The sequence below is a fragment of the Balaenoptera borealis genome (assembly GCF_965194805.1).
Source record: "Balaenoptera borealis genome assembly, chromosome: 17".
Classification (NCBI taxonomy): domain Eukaryota; kingdom Metazoa; phylum Chordata; class Mammalia; order Artiodactyla; family Balaenopteridae; genus Balaenoptera; species Balaenoptera borealis.
The window spans coordinates 3,772,483-3,791,759 of record NC_138876.1 but is presented as its reverse complement, the minus strand read 5'-3'; the positions used below and the strand labels follow the sequence as shown (position 1 = coordinate 3,791,759).

General features: G+C 61.9%; 1 protein-coding gene and 1 long non-coding RNA gene across 3 annotated transcripts in view; one reads left to right on the top strand and one right to left on the bottom strand.

The window, feature by feature from the left end:
• Nucleotides 1-11,169, bottom strand: part of KCNK9 (potassium two pore domain channel subfamily K member 9) — a gene marked incomplete at its 5' end in the record, with an annotated part of 89,049 nt that extends 77,880 nt beyond the window's left edge. Inside the window, one exon of the mRNA XM_082364645.1 lies at nt 10,887-11,169. Coding sequence (XP_082220771.1) covers nt 10,887-11,169 — 283 coding nt within the window. The remainder of the gene's footprint in view (nt 1-10,886) is intronic.
• LOC309615268 lies at nt 11,025-18,352 on the top strand. Of its 2 annotated transcripts, XR_014236676.1 has the most exons (4): nt 11,025-11,115; nt 14,472-15,931; nt 17,338-17,426; nt 17,579-18,352. It is a non-coding gene; the product is annotated as an uncharacterized lncRNA (long non-coding RNA). The 2 variants fall into 2 exon arrangements; XR_014236677.1 differs by lacking the exon at nt 11,025-11,115 and having other exon boundaries at nt 12,748-15,931.
• Nucleotides 18,353-19,277: the final 925 nt, after the last annotated feature.

Genomic DNA, 19,277 nt, shown 5'->3' with positions numbered 1-19,277 from the left:
CCTGCCCCAGACTCCCTCATTGCTGTTTGGTCCGGTCACGGTTACCTGGGTTCTCTGCTACAGGCAGCGGAACGTAGTCCCTTACAGATTCATCCTGATGAAAGGATAAAAACAGTGAGCACAGTTGGGGAACGAGGAGAGTGGGAACATGAAAAGCTAAAGCCATTCCTGCATGTGACCACGAGACCACAGGGGAGTGGTGGGGACTTTTCTCCCCTCTTTATGAAACGATCTCTGCCACGGTTCACTACTTCCCCTTTTCCGTGATGTAGGAGCTACTTTGTGAACCAACACACACTGGGCACCAACTTCGTCGGCGTTCGAATCCCTCTGGCCTAAACACTTGTCCCAAATAGATGCTAGACCAATTGTGCCAACTGCCAGGTCCCCTCAGCACTCGGGGCGCAGTCAAAGAGGTCATTATCTCCCCGGAAATGGCGCTCACACTGGGAAACCCTTCATTACGACCAGACTCAAAGGGAACGTTCCCCCAAGGCCTACGGTAGCCCTGGGCGAGGCCCTTTCCTGGGGCCCAGACGAGCCTCGTGGTTAGAGCCCAGCCAGGCCAGCCCTGCATCACGAGCAGTCATTTCCAACCAGAGTCCAAGAGAGAAAAGGCCCCGACACTGCAGGTGCAGCCTGTGGGACACCGAGCTGCCTCCAGACATACCTGGGGCCTCGCAGCTGGGCTGGAGCAGGAACCACACCCTCGGTGCTCCCTGCAACACAACAACGCTGCCTAGAGCTTCTGCTTGAGGTGGGGAAGCCAAGCGCCCTCCTACGGTTCCCCCCAACACCTCCAAGCTCACCCCACCCGACCGGAGTGAGCGAGCTCGCCTCAGCCCCACCTGAGCGACTCATCCCAATCCCACCTGGGCTCCTGCCCCCCATCCACATGGGACTGTGCCTGAAAGATCAACGCCGGAGTCACCTCCCTCCCGACATGTGGCTGTGAGGCCTCCTCTGGGCAGGAGGAGGGGGCAGGTAGAGGGAAGGAACCCACCTCCCAGGCACTGACTGCGCACACGCACACGCCACGCCGCTCGGCCCCCTCTGGCCATGATTCGGAAGGTGGCTTTTTCTCCCAGTCTGCAGAAGAGGCTCAGGGAAGGGAAGTCACCAGGCCAGGGGACATTTTGCACTTCGGGGAATATCTGGCAACGTCTAGAGACATTTTTATTTGTCACTACTGGGTGGGGGAGGGGGGTTGCCACTGGCAACTAGAGGATGGAGACCAGGGATGATGCTCCGTGTCCTGCGATGCACGGGACGGTCCCCACTGCAAAGAGGTATCAGCCCCGAATGTCAACGGTGCACGGGGAGAACCCTGCCCCAGCCCGAGGTCCCCCGGTGACCAGAGCCGGGGCCCCGCGTACAGCCCGCGCTCTTTCCCGCCCTCATGCCGGCATCCTCACTGTGGTTCATGAGCAATCACGGTCTCCTGCCCACGGAAGTGGGGACACTGCCAGTGGGCACCACGGAAGTACCTAATGGAATCCCCAAGAGTCAGCAGGGAGATCCTCACCAAGCTCCCCCGTGCACGAAGACCACGGCTCGAAGGTGTGGGAGAGGGACAGCAAGGGGGGCAGGCGTGCACACGGGGAGGGTCCAGGGAGCAGCTGTGCCCAGCCTGGACACCTCGGGGCTGCAGCTCCCAAAGTGGCTGCCGGCGCCAGGCTCTGCCCCTCACTCCCAGCAGGCCTCACCCGCCCCTGAAACCCACAGCACCCCAGATGTGTGCCACCCTGCACGCCTCCAACAAATGGCCAACAGGGACCAAAGACACCACTGCCGCGTGCTTCACAGTTACTGGCATTTTGGTCCCTGTGTACAACATCTTGTTCCTGACGGGCCATCGGGCAGTCAATCATCAAACACCTTCTGGGGCCCGGTATGTGCCAGGTGCTCGGGACACTGGCATAAAAGGCCTGAGCCCAGCCCTCAAGCGCCTTTCAGGCGAGCGGACCTAGCGCAGTGCAGACTCCTGCTGTCACCTACTGATCAGCGCCCAGAGGACACACACGAGTACAGTCTCAGGATCTTGTGCGTGCACAGGGCCAGGCTGGGCGGAGGGGACAGCACGGGCAAGGTCCCAGGCGGGAACTGCCTGGCAGTGGTGTCCCAGGGGGCGTGGGGAGAGAGGGAGGGAGGTTCGAGGGCCCACAGGGCGGGAGGGGCAGGCAGGGTGCAGCAGGGCGGAGGGCTGGGTGCCATGACAACACACTGAACGCCTCAGCCCCGGGCAAAGGCCTGGTGAGGCTGCCCGCTGGGAACCTCTCGCCTTCCCGTACCTCACATCTGGCAGGGCTGGTGACAGCCCAAGGCTGTTTCACAGGTGGGTGTCTCTTCCCGCCAGGTGCCTGACAGACTCACACGAGCCCGTCACTAGCGGTGGCCTTGGGGACCGAGATCACACATCTAAGGCGTGGGAGTGAGAAGCTCCTCATTTGGCAAGACGGGTCCCTAACCTGCTGTCCTCCCTTACAACCAACGCTGAAGTTCAAAAGGCCAGGCCTCTGCCCTGCACCTGCCCAGTGGCCCCGAGGCTCATCCGAACAGGAAGATGGCCCCAAACCACTCAAAGTCCCCACAGCTCTCAGGGCTGGGCGTGCACCTCGGCCTCCGGCAGGTGCCCTGAGCGGCCCTGGGGACTCAGGTGCCCCCTGTGGAGGCTGCGGCACACACACACACCCGGGGCACCTTGCAGGAGGCGTGGTGGGCCTGGCTCTGACCCGAGAAGTTGGGGGTGCAGGGGTGTCAGTGGCAGAGGAAGATGGTGGCGTGGGCTTCAGAAAGGTCACCGTGGCTGCAGGGTGGAAGGCGGCCTCCCGGAAAGCCATATTTTCCCAACAGGCCTGGGTTGAGAAAACCTACTGCCCAGGGCTGGACCCCACGGCCCCAGAGGCCCCTGAGGCCCCCAGCCTGGCATCCCACCCCCGGAGCCTCCTTCCGCTGGATGCCAGAAGCTTTTCCATCTCGGGGGTTGCTCTCTCAGTACAGAGTGGGCGTGGGGCAGCCCCCCAACGAGGGTCAGGGCCACGGGACCCAGCAGGGGTGGGGGCTGGAGACAGGCAGGGGATGGCATGTCCTCCAGGACGGGGCAGGAGAGCAGGGCTGGGAAGCTGCAAACGACGACGCTCCAATTTGCCAAGAGCTGGCGGAGTGCAAGGAGGTGCGAGGCACCTGGCAACCACGGTCAGCACAGCAAAGCCCCGGGGCTGTGACAGGAGGCCTTTCACGGTTGTTCTGGCACGTTCTCTGATGCTCGAGAGCCACCAAGCTCTACGTCCCCATTTCACAGATGAGAAAGCCCCAGGCTAAAGGGACGTGCCTAGGATCAGGCCTCCAGGACAGGCAGACGTGAGCAGTACTGCCACGGCTATGGGAACCCCGTGATCTGCCTGCCGCCCCGGCCCCGAGTCCCGTGGACTCAGGCTCTGGAGGCAAGCGGCACCATGACCCGCTCCTGCGGGTTGAAGACCAAGGCCAGCGGTAGGGCCTGGCCCCGGCCCCCTCCGCTCTCCATACGCCCAGCCCGGCACGCCCCTTGCCACCCAAGGGCACCTGTCCCTCACGCCAGCCACAGCTCATCCGCCTCTGGTCTGGCCCCATCCTTCACCTCATTGCCACCCAGGGCTCCTCCCAGGGCTGGGGACACGACAAGGTTGAGGGCAGTTCAGGGCAAGCCCACCGCACGGGGCAGCCCCGCCTTTGAGCAGCTGTTTCCCGGCCAGGCCCGTCATCGCTCAGGACCCCAGGGAGGAGCACGGTTGCGGAGGTGGCTGAGGGCAGCAGATGGTCCTCAGCTGGGGACTCCCTGTTTCTCCCGGGCCCCGGGGCAGACATCTCACAGAGTCCTGGCAAGCCGGGCCAATGCACTCACAGACGCTCCTAAATTTTCTCATCTTCCCCTGCTGCAAATTTTTCCATCAACCATCCCTTCTTCTCTGGGTCCACAGCACATAGTTGTTTTGCGCTCCGAGATCAACGTCAGGGCCTGGATTCACCCCAGTCCAAGACAGAGAATAACAGAAGTTCACGTGAGCCAGAAGCTGGAAACATGTCAATGCAGGGAGGGGGCCGCCCAGAAACGCTGGGGTGCTGACTGGGAGCGTGAACAGAAGTCCAGTGCAGGCAACCCTCTGCTCTCCCGCACGTGTGCTCTCCCTGCGTGATCACACCCGACCTGGAGGGCGCACGTGTGCACCAGAGCTGCTCAGACGAGAGCGGCCGGCTTACAAAGGCGTTATCAAAAGAAACTCAGGGGCCCTGGGGCCATCTCCAAATTCCCTAGACTGTTACAGGACAGGAAGTGAACCAAGCTCGACTCAGCCCTTCTGTTGGAGAACTGTAAGCCACAGGGTGGGTGCCTTCAGCTCAAAAGGGAGAACCTTCTACAGACGGAGGTCCCAGAGTTGGGACAGGCAGGAGAAAGGAACTTTGAACAAAATCCCTTAAGAAGATGAACACCGGACCTCGACATCGCCCGCCGTCCATGGGTGGCCTGGAGGAGGATATCCCCGAGGCGGAGGGGAAGACCCTCAACCAGACTCTCACGTCCCAGATTCCACTGCCCATGGACTCTTTTTTTTTTATTTGGCTGCACTGGGTCTTCATTGCTGCGTGCAGGCTTTCTCTAGTTGCGGCAAGCTGGGGCTACTCTTCGTTGCGGTGTGCGGGCTTCTCATTGCAGTGGCTTCTCTTGTTGCGGAGCACGGGCTCTAGGCACACGGGCTTCAGTACTTGTGGCTCGTGGGCTCTAGAGCTCAGGCTCAGTAGTTGTGGCGTACAGGCTTGTTGCTCCGCGGCATGTGGGATCTTCCGGGACCAGGGTTCAAACCCGGATCCCCTGCATTGGCAGGCGGATTCTTAACCACTGCACCACCGGGGAATTCCAGGGTCCTTGCCTCCTAACTCCCTCCCAGAGCACTGCCAGGACCAGCGTTACATTCATCTCCTCCGGCATTTTCCCTGGTCCTCTGGCGCGGCTGGTGTGAAGGCAGAGCGGGGCTGCTCTGTGTTCTGACTCACAGGGGCAGGTGCCCGGGGCTGCCCACCTGTCCATCCTAGCTCCCCATGCCCATCCCACCCTGGACCACTCCACACACATCCCACTCCAGACTCACCTGCGCTCTGGGTGCTGAGTTCCCTCTCCTTTCCTGGGCCTGGGCCCCCGAGTTCCACTTTCTAAATGGACACCTTCTGGCCCCTACTCAGGTGACCACCATAGAGACTGGCCAGCCCTTTAAGAGAAGACCCCCCCCAGTACACACACCCCCTTCCACATGGAAGCCCACAGATCAGAACTTCACACAATAACCTCAACATTCCTCTAAGCACACACACTTCATCACATGTGAAGTGATGAGCTCCCTGTCACTAGAGGCGTTCAAGAAAAGGCCGGCTGATGAGGCAGGATCGCGGGTGCTGGTAATGTTCTGTTTCTTGATCTGAGCGCTGGTTGTACGGCAGAGTTTGTTTATCGGAATCACCGGGCAGGACACTTGTGACACGCGCGCTTCTCCATACGAACATTCTACTCTCTCAAAAATTAAAAATTAAAAGTGACTGGGATCGGCTGACCATTTGGCAGGAAGGAGATGAGGCCGGAGCAACCTGAAGACCCCCCGCCATCGAGGCATTAACACTCACTGAGCCCTGCCAGGGGTGCCGCACCCCTCCTCCTCACCACCACGCACCCACCCTGACCCGCCCATGGGAGGAACCGGGTAACATCCCACCGACGGAGGAAAGACGGAAAGCAGACGCATGGAGCTGAGTGAGTGCTCCGAGCAATGAGGAGTGAGCGAACGAGTAAGTGAACTACAGCGCGGAGGGAAGAACGGACGGATGCGGGGATGTGTGGAGCCTGACACACAGGTGCGGGGAGGGCTGGCTGAGGGGCAGAGTCGGGGATGGACGGGTGCAGGTGCCAACGCAGGTCCACAGGGGAAGAGATGTACACGGAAGCCTGGCTCACCTCCCGCTCTGACCTCCCCGGACTTAGCAGATGAAAGTCCAGGCCGTCAGGAAAGAGCAGGTGAAGGCAATAGGTGTCTGCACACGGGGTCTCAAGTGATCCCTGCCGTCTCAGAGCCCTCAGCGTGGTGTCTCATACGCCTCGGGAGAGCCGTCTCTCTCAGGTCACCCCGAGTCAAGGAACTCACCCCTTTGCCTCCCCCAGGACATCTATAAATAGTCCGTGCTTGCTGGAGGGCCAGGGCCACGTCGAGCAAGGCCAGGTCCGGGCAGGCCTGGGAGGAGGAGCTGAACACGGCACCTCATGCTCCTGCACCCGACCAGCTGCCATACTGAAAGTCACAAGGAGACCCCAGCCTTCCCGTCCAGCCCACCGTGTGCTGGGTGGCCGGGTCCTTCACTCGGGCCTGGCTGAGCAGGTTTCCTGAACCGTGAAGGTAAAGGGAGAAGCAGAAAGACACAGATGGAACATTCCACAGGCCCATCCCTGGCTCCTGGGTGGAATCCATCCTTGGAGCCTGCGGTAAGGAGATCCCGACTGCAGAGTTCCAGGCCCTCGGCCTCAGTGGGCACTGCCTTCTCTGGGCCTCAGTTTCCCCATCTGTAAAGTGGGGCAACACCTCCTCCCGCCTCGGGGGTGACGTGAGCGCACGTGCGTAGAAGCGGTGCTTCCATCCTCGGTCCTTCTGGAGGTGACCACTCTGTGTGGGGCTCTGTGCAGGCCCCGCCGGTGCCCGGAGGAGACACGGTTCCTCCAGGGGCAGAATAAATGGCACCAACAATGCTGGAGCTGGGAGGTGCGGAGGGCAGGGGGCACAGCTCGGGGGCAGTGAGGGGCAGAGGGCAAGCCGCGCCGTCCTGGAGGGCGAGGGCCCACCGGGATCCCCCAGCCCAGCCCCTGGGCTGTCTGCCGGCGGCTCGGGAAGGGTTAACTTAGTTTAGCTGTCCCCACGCTTCACGCTGGACTGCACCCAACTGTTTGGGTTTCCAGCTCCCCTCCTGCCTCAAGGCCAGGCCTTATCTTGTCATCTAGACGGTCCCCAGAGCCTCAGAGGCAGCACAGGCCAGGCAGGGGCTGGCACGCAGCGAGAGTGTAAACCGTGGATCGAAACCTGCACCCCAGAGCGCGAGAAGAGGACATGGGAGACGCTTTCCACTTGGTGAGAAGTCTCTTCAAGGTCCTGCGGATGACCGAGAAAAGGGGGTGCCCCACCGCATGCTGGGGTGGGGGACCTTGAGCAGGGAGCCCGCAGGAGCGCAGAACCTTCTCGGACTGTGCCCCACCCCCTGCCAGGAACCCACCTCCTGAGCCGGGGCCCTCATCAGCCGGGCCCAAAGGGCCTGACGTCAGTCTGCTCCTCCTCCAAACAGCAGCACAAACAAAACCCAGGGCCCTTCCTTCCCTCCTTCCCCTGTGAGGCCCAGTTTTTAAATCGTCCTCTTAGATCCTCCAAATGAGATCTGAATTCTAAGCACAGTTTCCTCTTTAATGATCCTGAAGGTGGTAACTACTTGCAACACAGATGTTAGAGTCGAAAGAGAAGTGTCTGGAGATTCCCGCTGTTGTCAGAAGTAGTCGCTGACGGCGGGACACAATTTTGGCCTCAAGCGCCTCCTGTAGGAAGAGCCCCAGTGTGCTGGGGGTTCCTTCCCACCCAGGCCTTAGCCCTGAGCAGAGCGATTCAGAGCAGGCGCTCTACAGCCCCTGGCCGCCGCGACTCCTGACTGCCACCACTCCTGCCAACAGCTCAGGAAGGCAGGTGGGAGGGTTTCCAACCCGCCTGCTAATCAGATGGGCACGGCAGGGGATGCAGAAGGAGTTTTCATCTTGAACATGATGGAGAGTTCCGAAGGCCTCGGGCTCGCCAAATTTAGAACGCAACAATACCATCTCCTGGGCAGCAGCTACAAGTGGCACAGACATCAGAAGCAGCGAGCGGGGACGGATGGCACCCAGAACTGGAGCAGCGATGGGAGTGAATCTGCCTTCTTGGAGCCAGTGGGACCTGTGCTCGTCCCGCCTTAGGACAAAGGTGCCTGTGCCTGGGGTCCCGGGAGAGCTGGGTGGCGGTCAGCGTGAGAGCCCAACAAAGCCTCTGACGAAAACGGCGGCCACAGATCCAAGGCAAAGTGGCAATTATATATGTTCTTAAGATCCCGTTCACCGAGTGCGCTACTAACTGCATCCGGGAAGCAGCGTACACTAGCAGAGGGAGTGAGGGTGCTTCCTGCCCCACCTGGGAGACTCGAGCTCAAAGTTGAAGCACGCATGCTCAAGAAACCACTCAAGGTTAGATTAAAAAGAAGAACGCCCGTGAAGATGCACCTGACTCATTAATATCACTGCCCGATAGGAGGAGGTTCCTTGGAGGGCCTGGCTTGGGGCTGGGTTTTGGTCTAGGCCTAGGAGCACCTTAATTTGCATTTATATTAAAAAAGGAGAAAACAAACAGAATTAACTAGAAAGGTGCTTGGTTTCCCGTAAATCCGAGCTCTTCAGAGCTCAACAGCTTCCTAGGGCAGAGTCCGAGGCTCAGCTGATGTCAAAATTCATGGATTCTCACCTACGAAGTGCACACAGCGCTGTACCAGGCGGCTGCAGGCACGAGGGATCCCACTGGCCCTTCAGAGTCACCCTGGCGGGAGGTTACCGTGTCACGCCCCTTCTACAGGTGGGGAAACAGGCTGGGAGTCAGCACACCACCCTCCCCTTCATGGTCTTCCCGTCTGACAGGACTCAGGTTACAAGCCCGGTCAGCTGGCTCCAGGTTCGCATCTTTCCACCGCAGGGCAGCTGAGTTAGGACAGTCTTTTCTTCCTAGCCTTACACATATATTCCACCCTTTCTTTCTGGAAAATCAGCTGGAAACTCAACAAAAGAAGTGAGGAATAAGTCGGCACAGTCACCAGCTGCCCCTCCACACGCTTCACCTGGCCACCCTGCCTTGACCCTTTCTCTTTGGAGTCCTAACCGTCAGAGGCACATGCCCAGAACTGCCAATCAGAATCAATAAACGCAATCGATAAGAACCTTATCAGGTAAATGGAACATCTCTGGGTTTGATTTTAACTCCAACCGTCTCTTCAATGCTGCAGTTCAACTCTTGGGACCAGCCCAAGGTTTCCTGTGCTCATTTCACTACTGGTGGCCAGCGTGCTCGCAGATTTCATCTGATTTGGGTCTACATCACTCAAGGCACTTTAGGGAATGATGAGTTCTTCCCCTCCCCAGGGGTGGTCAGTTTTGGAGGCATATCCCCGGCTCTCTGGCTCTCCCGCAAGCAGGGCCCTGCCCCGCAGGATGGACGCCCCGTGCATGTGTGTCATGGCCACAGCTCACACTGGAAGTGTAAAGAACAGAAACGATGGTTATGACTGGCTGGCCCTTTCAGGAGCTGGAAGCACAGGGTGGGAAAGGAAGGACTTTACTGTGTTTTGGCCCCTGGGCCAAGGGCGTGTGGCAAGAGGAGCAAAGCTGCTTCCACAGACAACAGAAGGACAATTTCCTCCTGAAAACATAAAAACCTACACCAATGAATTAAACATTTCAAACAAGATGACTCTCTAAAAACTCTTTTCAACCAAGAAGGAAAGACAAGCCGTCCTGTGCTGGCGCTTCCTGTTGCATATGGCACTGAGAAATCCTGTTTTTTCAGCACGCAGAGCTTTCCAGAGAAGGAAAAATATCAAGGGGAAAATCAGAGAAGGAGGTCCAGAGAAGTCAGGCAGGAGGGACGGAGAGAAGGATGGGGAAGAGGAGGCCTCTTCTCAGGGCACAGGGGCACAAAGAACTGGAGGGGAGCAAACTAGAGGTGGCCCCAAGCCAATACAGTGGCCCTGACAGGTCCAAGGAGGTGGCCATGAGAGGCCGGGTGCCGCGCTGGGACAAGGTGCACACCACAGAGACACCACCCTGCCTCCTGCAGCTGTGGGGAGGGCAGCCCCAAACCCACTGGGATGAAGTGACCTGCTCTATTCCCCACAGGTCTACAAGTATGATGGACGCAAGTTGCCCGAACCCCTTGGCCTCAGTGGGGGTCCTGCCCTAGGTGCCCACGAGAGGCTGCTTCACGGGCAGCACCTTTGGGCTCAGACCCCCAGGAATCCCCAGGGTGTACCAACTGGACTCTCTCCCCAGACCAGAGCTGAACTTCCCCGGCTTCTGGGCAATTCGCACACGTGCCTTACCCACCGGCACAGCCTGGGGGTGGGCTGGTCCTGCCCCCCCACGGGCCCTCCGCCGCGCTCCTAGAGCCACTCACCAGGCTGCCACCGCACCGCCCCCCCATCACCAAAGAGCAAACCCTCTCCTCCCAGGGGCCTGGCACGACCAGGTTCCAGCATGGAAGAAGAGGAGCCAGGAGGCAGGAAAACTGAAACCTGGGCTCTGAGAAGGCTGGAGGCTGGCGAGGGTCAGCGCCTGCCTCGCTCCGAGAGCCGCCCGCGGCCACCTGAGTCGGTCTCCGCGCCGCAGGTGCCAGGCCAGCCCTCTCCAACTCCCGGAGAGGTAGTAAGTGTAAGGCTTGGAGGCCCGCGCAGCCCAGCCCGCGCCGGGGCGGTGGGTGGGTGGGTGTCTGCTGTGGGATTATTCTTAGCGCTCCACTCTCTTCGCAAAAGTGGCGCCTCCGCCCTCCAGGCTCCGGCACGCTCGCTCCGGGCTCGCACGCCCGGCCCAGACACCGGCGCGGAGGAGAGCACCGGGTGGGGTCCGCGAGGGGTGAGACGGCGCGGAGGCGCAGGAGAGGCGGGGGCTCCCGGAGAGGAGGGGGCGCTGCGGGAGGGGCCCCGGCGACAGGCTGCGTTTAACCCTCGGCACCCCGCACCCAGCCCTGCGCCGCGCGCTCAGCCGCCTCCCCGGACTCCTCCCGGGACGCGGGGAGCCGGGCGGCGGCGCGCCCAGCCCTTACCTATGGTGGTGATGACCGTGATGGCAAAGTAGAAGGAGCCGGCGAATTTCCACTGGACGCCAGCGCGGTGTGGCTCCGACTGCAGGATCACCAGCTCCAGCTGCCGGTAGTCCTCGCTGCTGATGTTGTACTTGCCCTTGATCCGGATCTCCTCGGCTTTGAGTTTTTCCTCCTCGCGCATCTCGTGGTCCGACTCGAGGGCGTCGAAGACGGCGGCGCCCACCAGCAGGTAGGTGAAGGTGCAGACGATGAGGGACAGAGTCCGCACGTTCTGCCTCTTCATGGCCGCCAGCAAGGAGCCGGCGCGGGGGGCATGTCCCGCAGGCTCGCAGCCGCGCGCGTCCCACTGCAGCGCCCGGCGGCCGCCGCCGCCTCCTCCGCCGCCGCCGCCGCCGCCTCCAAGTTGTAAGCGGCGGCGGCAGCAGCAGCAGCAGCAGCAGCAGCAGCAGCGGGGAGGCGGGGGGCGGGGAGGCTGGGGGGGCCCCCCTCCGCCGGGGCCGCCACAGCCGCCGCCACCGCGAGGCGGCTGGCGGGGCAGGGGCGGCGCGGGCCCGGGCTCTGGCGAGAAGGCGGACAGGCACAGGAGGCTGCTCGAGCGCCGGGGCCAGGCGTCCGGGAGCCCCGACACCCTGCGCCAGACCCGGCCGAAACAGCCCGCCCCACTGCGCAGGGCCATGCACGGCGGCCCCGCCGGGCACCGCGCGGGCCTCGCTGCCCTCCGCACCCCGCCCCCAGCTCCCGCCGGAAAAGCAGGGGCGGGAGCGGGAGCCGGAGCGCGGCCGCCGGGGCCCGCGCCCCTCCGGGTCCGGCTCCGGGGAGGCGGCGCCCAGCTAGGAGACCACAGGTCCGCACGCGCCCCGCGGGACCTCCTGCCCCTTTTACCCCTCCGCGTTCCCCTTCGAGGGGGGGTGAAAAAGTTTGCGAAGTGGCGGCGTCTCCGGAGTCCCCAGCGAGCGGGGAGGGGGCCGAGCAGGTGCAGCGGTTGGGGCGGCCGGGTGCCCGAAGGTCCGAGCGCGCTGCGTCCACCCGGGCGAGCCGGGACGCGGCGGGGTCCCAGCCAGGCGTCGGCCGGTCCACGAAGTTTGCTCTGCTCAGCCCCCGAGGCGCGGGAGCGGGGCGCGGCCCCCGGGTGGCAGGGCCCGCGGCGGAGCGGCCTCGGGGGCGGCCGGGGAACGGCGCGGCGGCGGTCGCCCAGCCCGCTCCTCCGGGGGCGGCGGGCGCGGCGGAGGCGGCGGCGGGAGGGGTCCCGCGGGCCTCGCGGAGATGCGGGGTGGGCGCGGGCGCATGAGCCGCGCGGGGGTCGGGGCCCTCCGGCGTCCGGGCGTCCGGGGAGGCGGCCGCAGCGCCGCTCTGCCTGGAGCGCTGCGTGCGTGCGCGCCGGAGGGAGCCCGAGTGTGTGTGCGTGTGTCTGTGCGTATGTGTGCCTGTGTGTGTGTGTATGTGTGTGTGTGTGTGTGTGTGTGTGTGTGTGTGTATGCGCGCGCGGACGCGCGCGTGTGTGTGTGTGTGTGTGTGTGTGCGCGCGCGCGCGCGCGCGGCAGCCCTGCTCCAGCGGGAGGGCCACGGGGGGCGGGGGCCGGGCTAAGCCGAGGCCCGGCCTCCCTCCCTCCCTCCCTCCTTCCCTCCCTCCCGCACCCTCCCGGGCGCGCCACCTCCCGCCTGGTCACCAGCCAGCTGGAGAGGCTGCCGCGGCGGCTCCCGCTGCAGACCGAACGCGGCGCAGGGCGCACGCGAAGAGAGCTCGGGAGGGGCGGCCGGTGCAGCCGGGGAGGGGGCGGAGGCGGGCCGAGGACTGGGTGTCGCCCGAGAGGGGGTGGGGGGCGGAGCCACCAGCAGGTTTTGGCGGGGGATGGGAGGATAAATGAGGCTGCTTGGGCCGTTCTAGGCCAGCTCCCCGAGAGCACATGCAGCCACGAGAGGCGGAGAGTTTGAGGGACCCGGGGTTGGGAGAAGAAACGGGATGCAGCCCAGCCGGAGAAGGCAGACAGGCGGCTTAAGGGAGAGGGGAAATCCGGCGGAGGGTGGGAGCACGAGGGGAGGGTCGGTGGGCTCCCGGGAGCGCGGCGGCTCACGCGGCTTCCCCGGGGTCAGCCACCTGGCCCGGGCGCGGGTGCGTGTCATTGGCCTGGGGCACCTCCTCGTCGCGTGCTGGGGTCCCAAGGGCCGCGTCAGACCCGGAGAGCATCGCCGGCCGGTTGGCCCAGCACCGGCCGACCTGAGCCATTCCCAGGGAGAGCGCCGAGGATGGCAGGAGCCGCCACTCTTGGGATCGGGGCCGCTGGGGAGGACGCCGCATTCCCCTTTCCCTGTCTGCTTCCTGTTGCTTTTCCGAGAAACACTCCTTGGTTCCCCGAGGTTGGGCGCGGGGTGCACCCAGAACTCAACCCTGACCCTCCCCCCTGCTCCCCGCACCGCGCGACGGCGCCTCTCGGGACCTGCCTGGGGAGGAAACCCGAGGCTCGGCCTGGGCGTAGCTATTCCCTGAGTCCAGAGAGGGGTCCTCGCTCGGCTTTACCCCCTTTCTATTTCAGCCTCCTTTGCCCTCTTCCCCCCATCTCCCTTCAGGTCGTCGAGGGGGTTTCCCTCAACCACCGGCCCCTTTAATTGCCTCTTGAGCAATGGAGCCCGAAAGCGGCAAGCGCAAGTGGCGGAGACCCCCGGGCTCCACTTCCCTGGGTCAGGCGATCTCCCTTGGACCCCAGACAAGAAAGATGGAGACTTGGGGAAAGGGGCGCCCCGCCCCGGCGGCGGGCTAAAAAACGGGGCAGAGGCTAGCCATGGGCTATGAGGGGTAGGCCAGGGAATTATACTCAACCCTCGCGCAGCTCGCTCCGGGAGCCCTGACCCCTCTGCGTCGCCCCCTCGGGCCGTGCTTGGGCTCCCCGCCCACGGGACTCTGTCTGGGTCGAGCGAGTCTAGGGACCCACGGAGGCTCCCCGGCGGGGATGCTCTCCATCACATTTTGGGGACTCGCGGGTGCTTGCGCCCCGGGCGCACCAGGGAAGGGGGCCCCCGCTGTGGGCGACGTCTGGGCCGCCCGGTCTCCACTGGGTCTGAGCTCGCCCGCGGGGGCGGGGAGCCCCACCCCTAGCAGGCGCTCTCCCCAGAATTCATTTTGGAAACCGAGGCCCCCGCGCTCGGCGAATGAGCCTGGCCGCCCGGTGAGTCACCGCGAGCGGGCGACAAGGATTCCCAGCAGCTGGTAATTAATTGCGCCGTGGCTCGGCCCACGACGGAACCCCAGTCGGGCCTCCCGCCGCCCTGCAGCGGCGCCACCCCTGAGTCACAGCCGTCGGGCCTACGCCGTCCGGAAGCAGCCTGCCCGCCTGGATGCCACCAGGGGGCACTGGACTCCGACCCACAGGTCGCCCCGCTTTGAGTCAACCCCTCGTAGGAAAGTCCAAGCTGTCCCCGCTGGCAGGTGCGGGAGCGGGGGATGGGATGCTGTCCACCCACAGATTCCAAGCTTTGTAGGGAGCCACTTTTATTCAGTTTACATACAACCTTTCAGGAAAACGGAGCCGCTTTGTGTGAGTACTGGAAGGGACCTCAGAGATAAACTAGTCCAAACCGCTTGTTTTACAGATGGGAACACTTCCAACCGGAGAGGATCACGTGCCCAGGGACACAGGCAATTTGGATCCAGAACCAGCACTGAACCTCCTCCTGGCTTCTGTCCTGCGTTCCTTCAAGGACCCAGCTGCCTTCTGACCCCAAGTTCACAGTGCCACGAATAGCCACAGACCACTCCCAAACGCTGGTTCTTCCTTTACTTCCCCCCCTCCCCAAATATGGCCTTTGGACTCAAGAGAAACAAGCCTGGGAGCCGGGCCTCTGGAGGGTTCTTGGTCGGGGAGGAGGGTAAAAGGAGGGTTTCCTGGTCTGTCCATCCAGCACCCACACTCCTCTCCTCACCCTACACTCTCCTTCCATGGTCTTGACCTGCAGGTGGAAGTGAACTCCTTGAAGCAGAGCCTGGGTCTTGACATCTTCCCTGTGTCCCCAGCACTCATCCCCAAGGCAGGTGCTCAGCTAGCACTGTGGGTTGCTGCCGCATGACAGTCCAGAAAGCGGTTAGGCTGGTGGCAGTGCGTCTGGGGAGACCACCTCCCTCTCTGCCCCTGTGGAGCACCAACTCCAGCTCAGCCTAGAGGTGGATTCAGAGCTCAGGTGTGGCCAATCAGAGCCAGGTTCCCCCAGCCACGGTGATTGGCTGGGCGTGGCTCACCTCTCAACCAATGAGAACCCTGGGAAAGCATTTCTTTGCGGAGGCGTGGGAGGGAGGCAGGTACTGAGGCTGCAGGCCACTCCCCTACAGGGAGCAAATACATTCACTTTTTGGTTTAGGCCACTGTGAGTTGGTTCCAAGCAGACCGGTGCTGCTGGTGCCTGTGAGCTGGCAGCCTGTCTGTGCTCCTCCAGTGATCTGTCCCTGGGCCTCCCTGGACCTCAGTGTCTTCTTTAGTAAAAACAGATGTATCTGATAATAGAGAACATCATGGTTTTATAACGCTATCTACCACCTAGTTGTTTGCTAGTTTCTTTACACACAGTGGGCGTGTCCGTAGCCCCTGGGGCTAAGAATCACTACCCTGTGTTACCCAGAGAGGCCGACCAGCTTATTCGGGCCCCTCAGTGAGTCAGAGTGGACCTCACTCCCAGTCTAGTGCTGCTTCTACATCAGCGCTATGTGTCTGTGAAAGACTCAGCTGCGGGCGGGAAGCAGGGAGGTACCGTGCTCCAGGCCAGCTACCCAGTGCAGCACATCACACCTCCGTGCCTTTGCTCATGCTGTTCCCTCTGCCTATATACCTTTCCCTGTCCTCTTCAGGCTCCCGTCTCCTCATCTTTCAAGATTCAGCTCTGGCAGCATCTCCTCCAGAAGCTTCCCCTGTCCCCAGCCTGGATGAGGCGCCTGTGTCCCTGCACATACTTCTATCCTGTGACCCCTTTGGTGCCAGTCACACCTCCCCTGCCAGACTGTGAGCTCCTTGAGGGCAGGGGCCATGCCGGCCTCAACTTGGTCATGCAGGACCTGCCACACAGTAGGTGCACAATAAATGTTTGTTAAAAACTAAAGAGCAGAGTTGAGTTCACATGCCAGTGTGTCTGAAGTCATCACCCCAAGTGAGATCTCTCAAAGGAAGGCAGGAAGAGGTAGATGCAGAAGAGTGAGAGAAAAAAAAAAAATAGCTGTGCAGATGGCAAAGGTGGTTGCCTGCCAGGACCCCGAGAGTCTCTGAGGTTTAGGCCTTGACTCTGATGTCCCTGGGGGTCCAACACAATGAAGAAGGAGGAGAAAGAACATGAAACGCAGAGGTGGAAGAGAGGGCAGAAAGCAACAAGAGCTCAGACAGTGGAAGGAGGAGTGAGCCTGGAGAGGGGAGTGGGTCCAAGGGTGAGCTCACCAATATTGACACACAGGCTGCCTTCCCTTGGCCTGGGCCCATGGCAGACATTGCTAATCAACCCCAGCCCTGTCTTTGGTCGAGATCTGTTACAGCCTGAGAATCTTGAACACAGGGGTCCACACAGGGCTCATCCTGGGCTCAATGCTCACCTGTTTCCTTTCAAGGCCATCACCAATCTGGCCCCAGCTGAGATGGCAAAGAAGTGTTTACACCCATCGTGAGAGGACGTAGGGAGCCGTGAGCAAGTGGCACCGTGATGGTGGTGTATGGCGCCCTGGTGGGCCGGTCCTGAGTGAGTCTTTCTTGAGCACCTGCTGGGTGTTCAGCCTGAGCTGGGCACTAAGCACTCATGATGACTCTGTGAGGCCATCGTCATCCCCTTGGCCGGAGATGAAGCCAAGGCTCTAAGCTTAGGACAGTGACCATGACTGCAGATCCTTTGCGGGGTGGGTGGGAGCTGGGGGGCTGCATCCTCCTCTCCAGGCACAGGCAAGCAGGCTGGACCAGTGCGATGGCGAAAAGGCTGAGAAGGAAGAGGGGGAGTCAGCCCAGCCCCTGGTACACAGGAGGTGCTAAAAGTTGTTTCATTGGCTCCGTGATTGAATCCCAAATATGCTAAGGCTGGTCCCAGGGCTGATGTGGTGAGAGCCGGGGGAGGGAAGCAGGAAAATGGCCCAGGGCTTCCAAGACACAAGAGGCAGAGCCAATGCCAGAAAAGGGAAACTGAGGCCGGCCAGGCTCAGTCTGCCCAGAGGGTTCCAGAATGTCATGTCAGGGGCAGGGGAAGTAGTTCATAGGGTGGACAGTCAGAGCCTGTGACCTGGGGCTGCTGGACCTCCAGCTGCCCCCTAAGTCCATCAACAGGTGATGTGAGGACACAAAGCCCCAGATGGGTGGGCCTCCTCCCTGAGATGTGAAGCCCAAGGGGGGGGTCTTACTTGGAATTTCTGAGCCCCAGAGTTCTCCTTGTGCGGTGATGTCTCCAATTGTGACCACGTGGGCAAAGACGCCTGGGAGATTCACACTCTAAACTGTTGCAGGAACGATCGGTGTGCAGATTCGAGGCTCAGGGAGGATCCGATCTGCCCCCGGAGTTAGAGGACTCAAGAGTGGGAAGTTCATCTAGCAGGTGAGGAGCCAGCCAGCCCTCTCTGGGACTCAGGGTGACATGCGAACGAGGGCAGAGGCAAGGCCAGGGGCCCCGCCTTCGAGCCAAGGGCGGCCCCCAACCCCCCCCCCCCACCCCGACACACACACACACAAGCCCTTGCTTTACTGCAGGAAATATGATTAGTGGATTTCAGGCTTCTTAACGCAGCCTGAACCACTGCCCAGCTCCACACCTGGTCCATAAATAGCTCCATCGTGTTCCCCACGGAGCCCCAGTGCTGCCAGGATCAATCAGGCCATCGGCAGAGGCTTCACCAGCTGACAGCTCCTGAGGGGGGCTGCTGGAGGGGCATGAACCCTGTGCCCACCAGGAGGGTCTCATTAACCGAGGCCGGAGCGGCAGGGCCAACCCCTGAGGGAGGCTGTTCGAAAGCCAGGCCCAGGAGATGGGAGGGCAGCACGTCTACACCCACAGCGGGACTCCTGGGCCGTGGGGAGGGCAGCCTGTCCCCAGCCTCCGCTTCTGGGTACGCGGGGCTTGGCAGAGCAGAGGCTCCTGGGCATTTGCTGACTAGATTAATGAAATGGATTCAAGAACGACATACCGGTGGCCAGGAAATGGCATTGGTGACCTTTCTCTCAGTCACCTCCTCATCACCACCCAGTACGTAAAATAATTAGGCGCCCATAGAGAGGGGACATTTGTTGAACCCAGCTCTTCTCCTTTGTAATACTAATGCTGATGTAAATAAGATTAATTAAAAATAAAAAATCTTCCGCTCTTGAAAACAAACAATAGCTTATGGAAAACGCTCTAAACGCGGGACTTGGGGAAGCTTGCACTCGGGAGTGAGACGGGCTGACCCGCGGTTGTTGATGCGGCTGCGGACAGGAACGTCTGGAAGTTGTCCAGCACGGGCGCGGGGCAGAGCCGGGGCGCGGGGGCTGCTCTGCGGACCACCCCCCACCCCACCCCCGCCCGAAGCAGCGTGTCCCTAAAGCGCACAAGGGCTGTGAGCAGGCTCTCCATCACCAGCAGATCAGTTCTCCCAGACGGACCCCGACTGGCACTCGGGCTGTGGGATAAGTACCGGCTTCTGAGTCAGGCGGCCGGGATCCAAATCCCAAGCTTGTCGTTTCCACCCGGCGTGACCGTGGGCGAGTGGGCGACCCGCTCCGTGCCCCTGCCCCCCACCCCACCAGTTGGCTGGCAAGGGCTGAAGAGGGCTCTCCGTCCATCCGGATGAAGCGCGGGGAGGCGTGTGCGGCTCCCGGGCGGAGGCCTGGCCCGCAGGCGGGGCCACGCGGTGCGGGAGCTCGTCCCGCCCGCCCCGCGGAGGACACGCTGCCCTCCTCCCTCCACCTCCCCGGTCCGGGAGCCAGCTTCCTCCGGGTGGGAGCTAACTTTGGTCCGGTCACGTGGCGCCATCGTTGTCCCTGTGCCGAGAGTTTACAGATCCCCACGGAAGGTGTTTAAATATTTTTCCTTTTCAGAAGCCTGGTTCTCGCCTCTGCCATTTTCACCTTTGTGTGGCAGAAGGTATTTTTGCAAACGCACCCGAGGTGGCAGCGATTTCGCAGCGAGACACGGCATCCCTGTACACACTGCTGCTATTTTGGGGACTCGCAGGTGTATCGTTTGTATCATCACGGGCCTGTCACCGCCCAGGGGGAGGGAAGAGAGGGTGGGGTGCTTCCAGAGGCTCCTCTTCCACGGGAGCCTTCCCCTGGAAGCCCTCCTGGCCCAGGTGGGGTCTGGGCGTGGCCCACGTGCCCCGGTGCGAACCGCCCGTCCTCAGCTCTGTTGCTCCATCCCCGGCTCCGGTCCAGGCCTCGAGATTCCTAGGACAGGGCCTGTCCGACCTGTCTG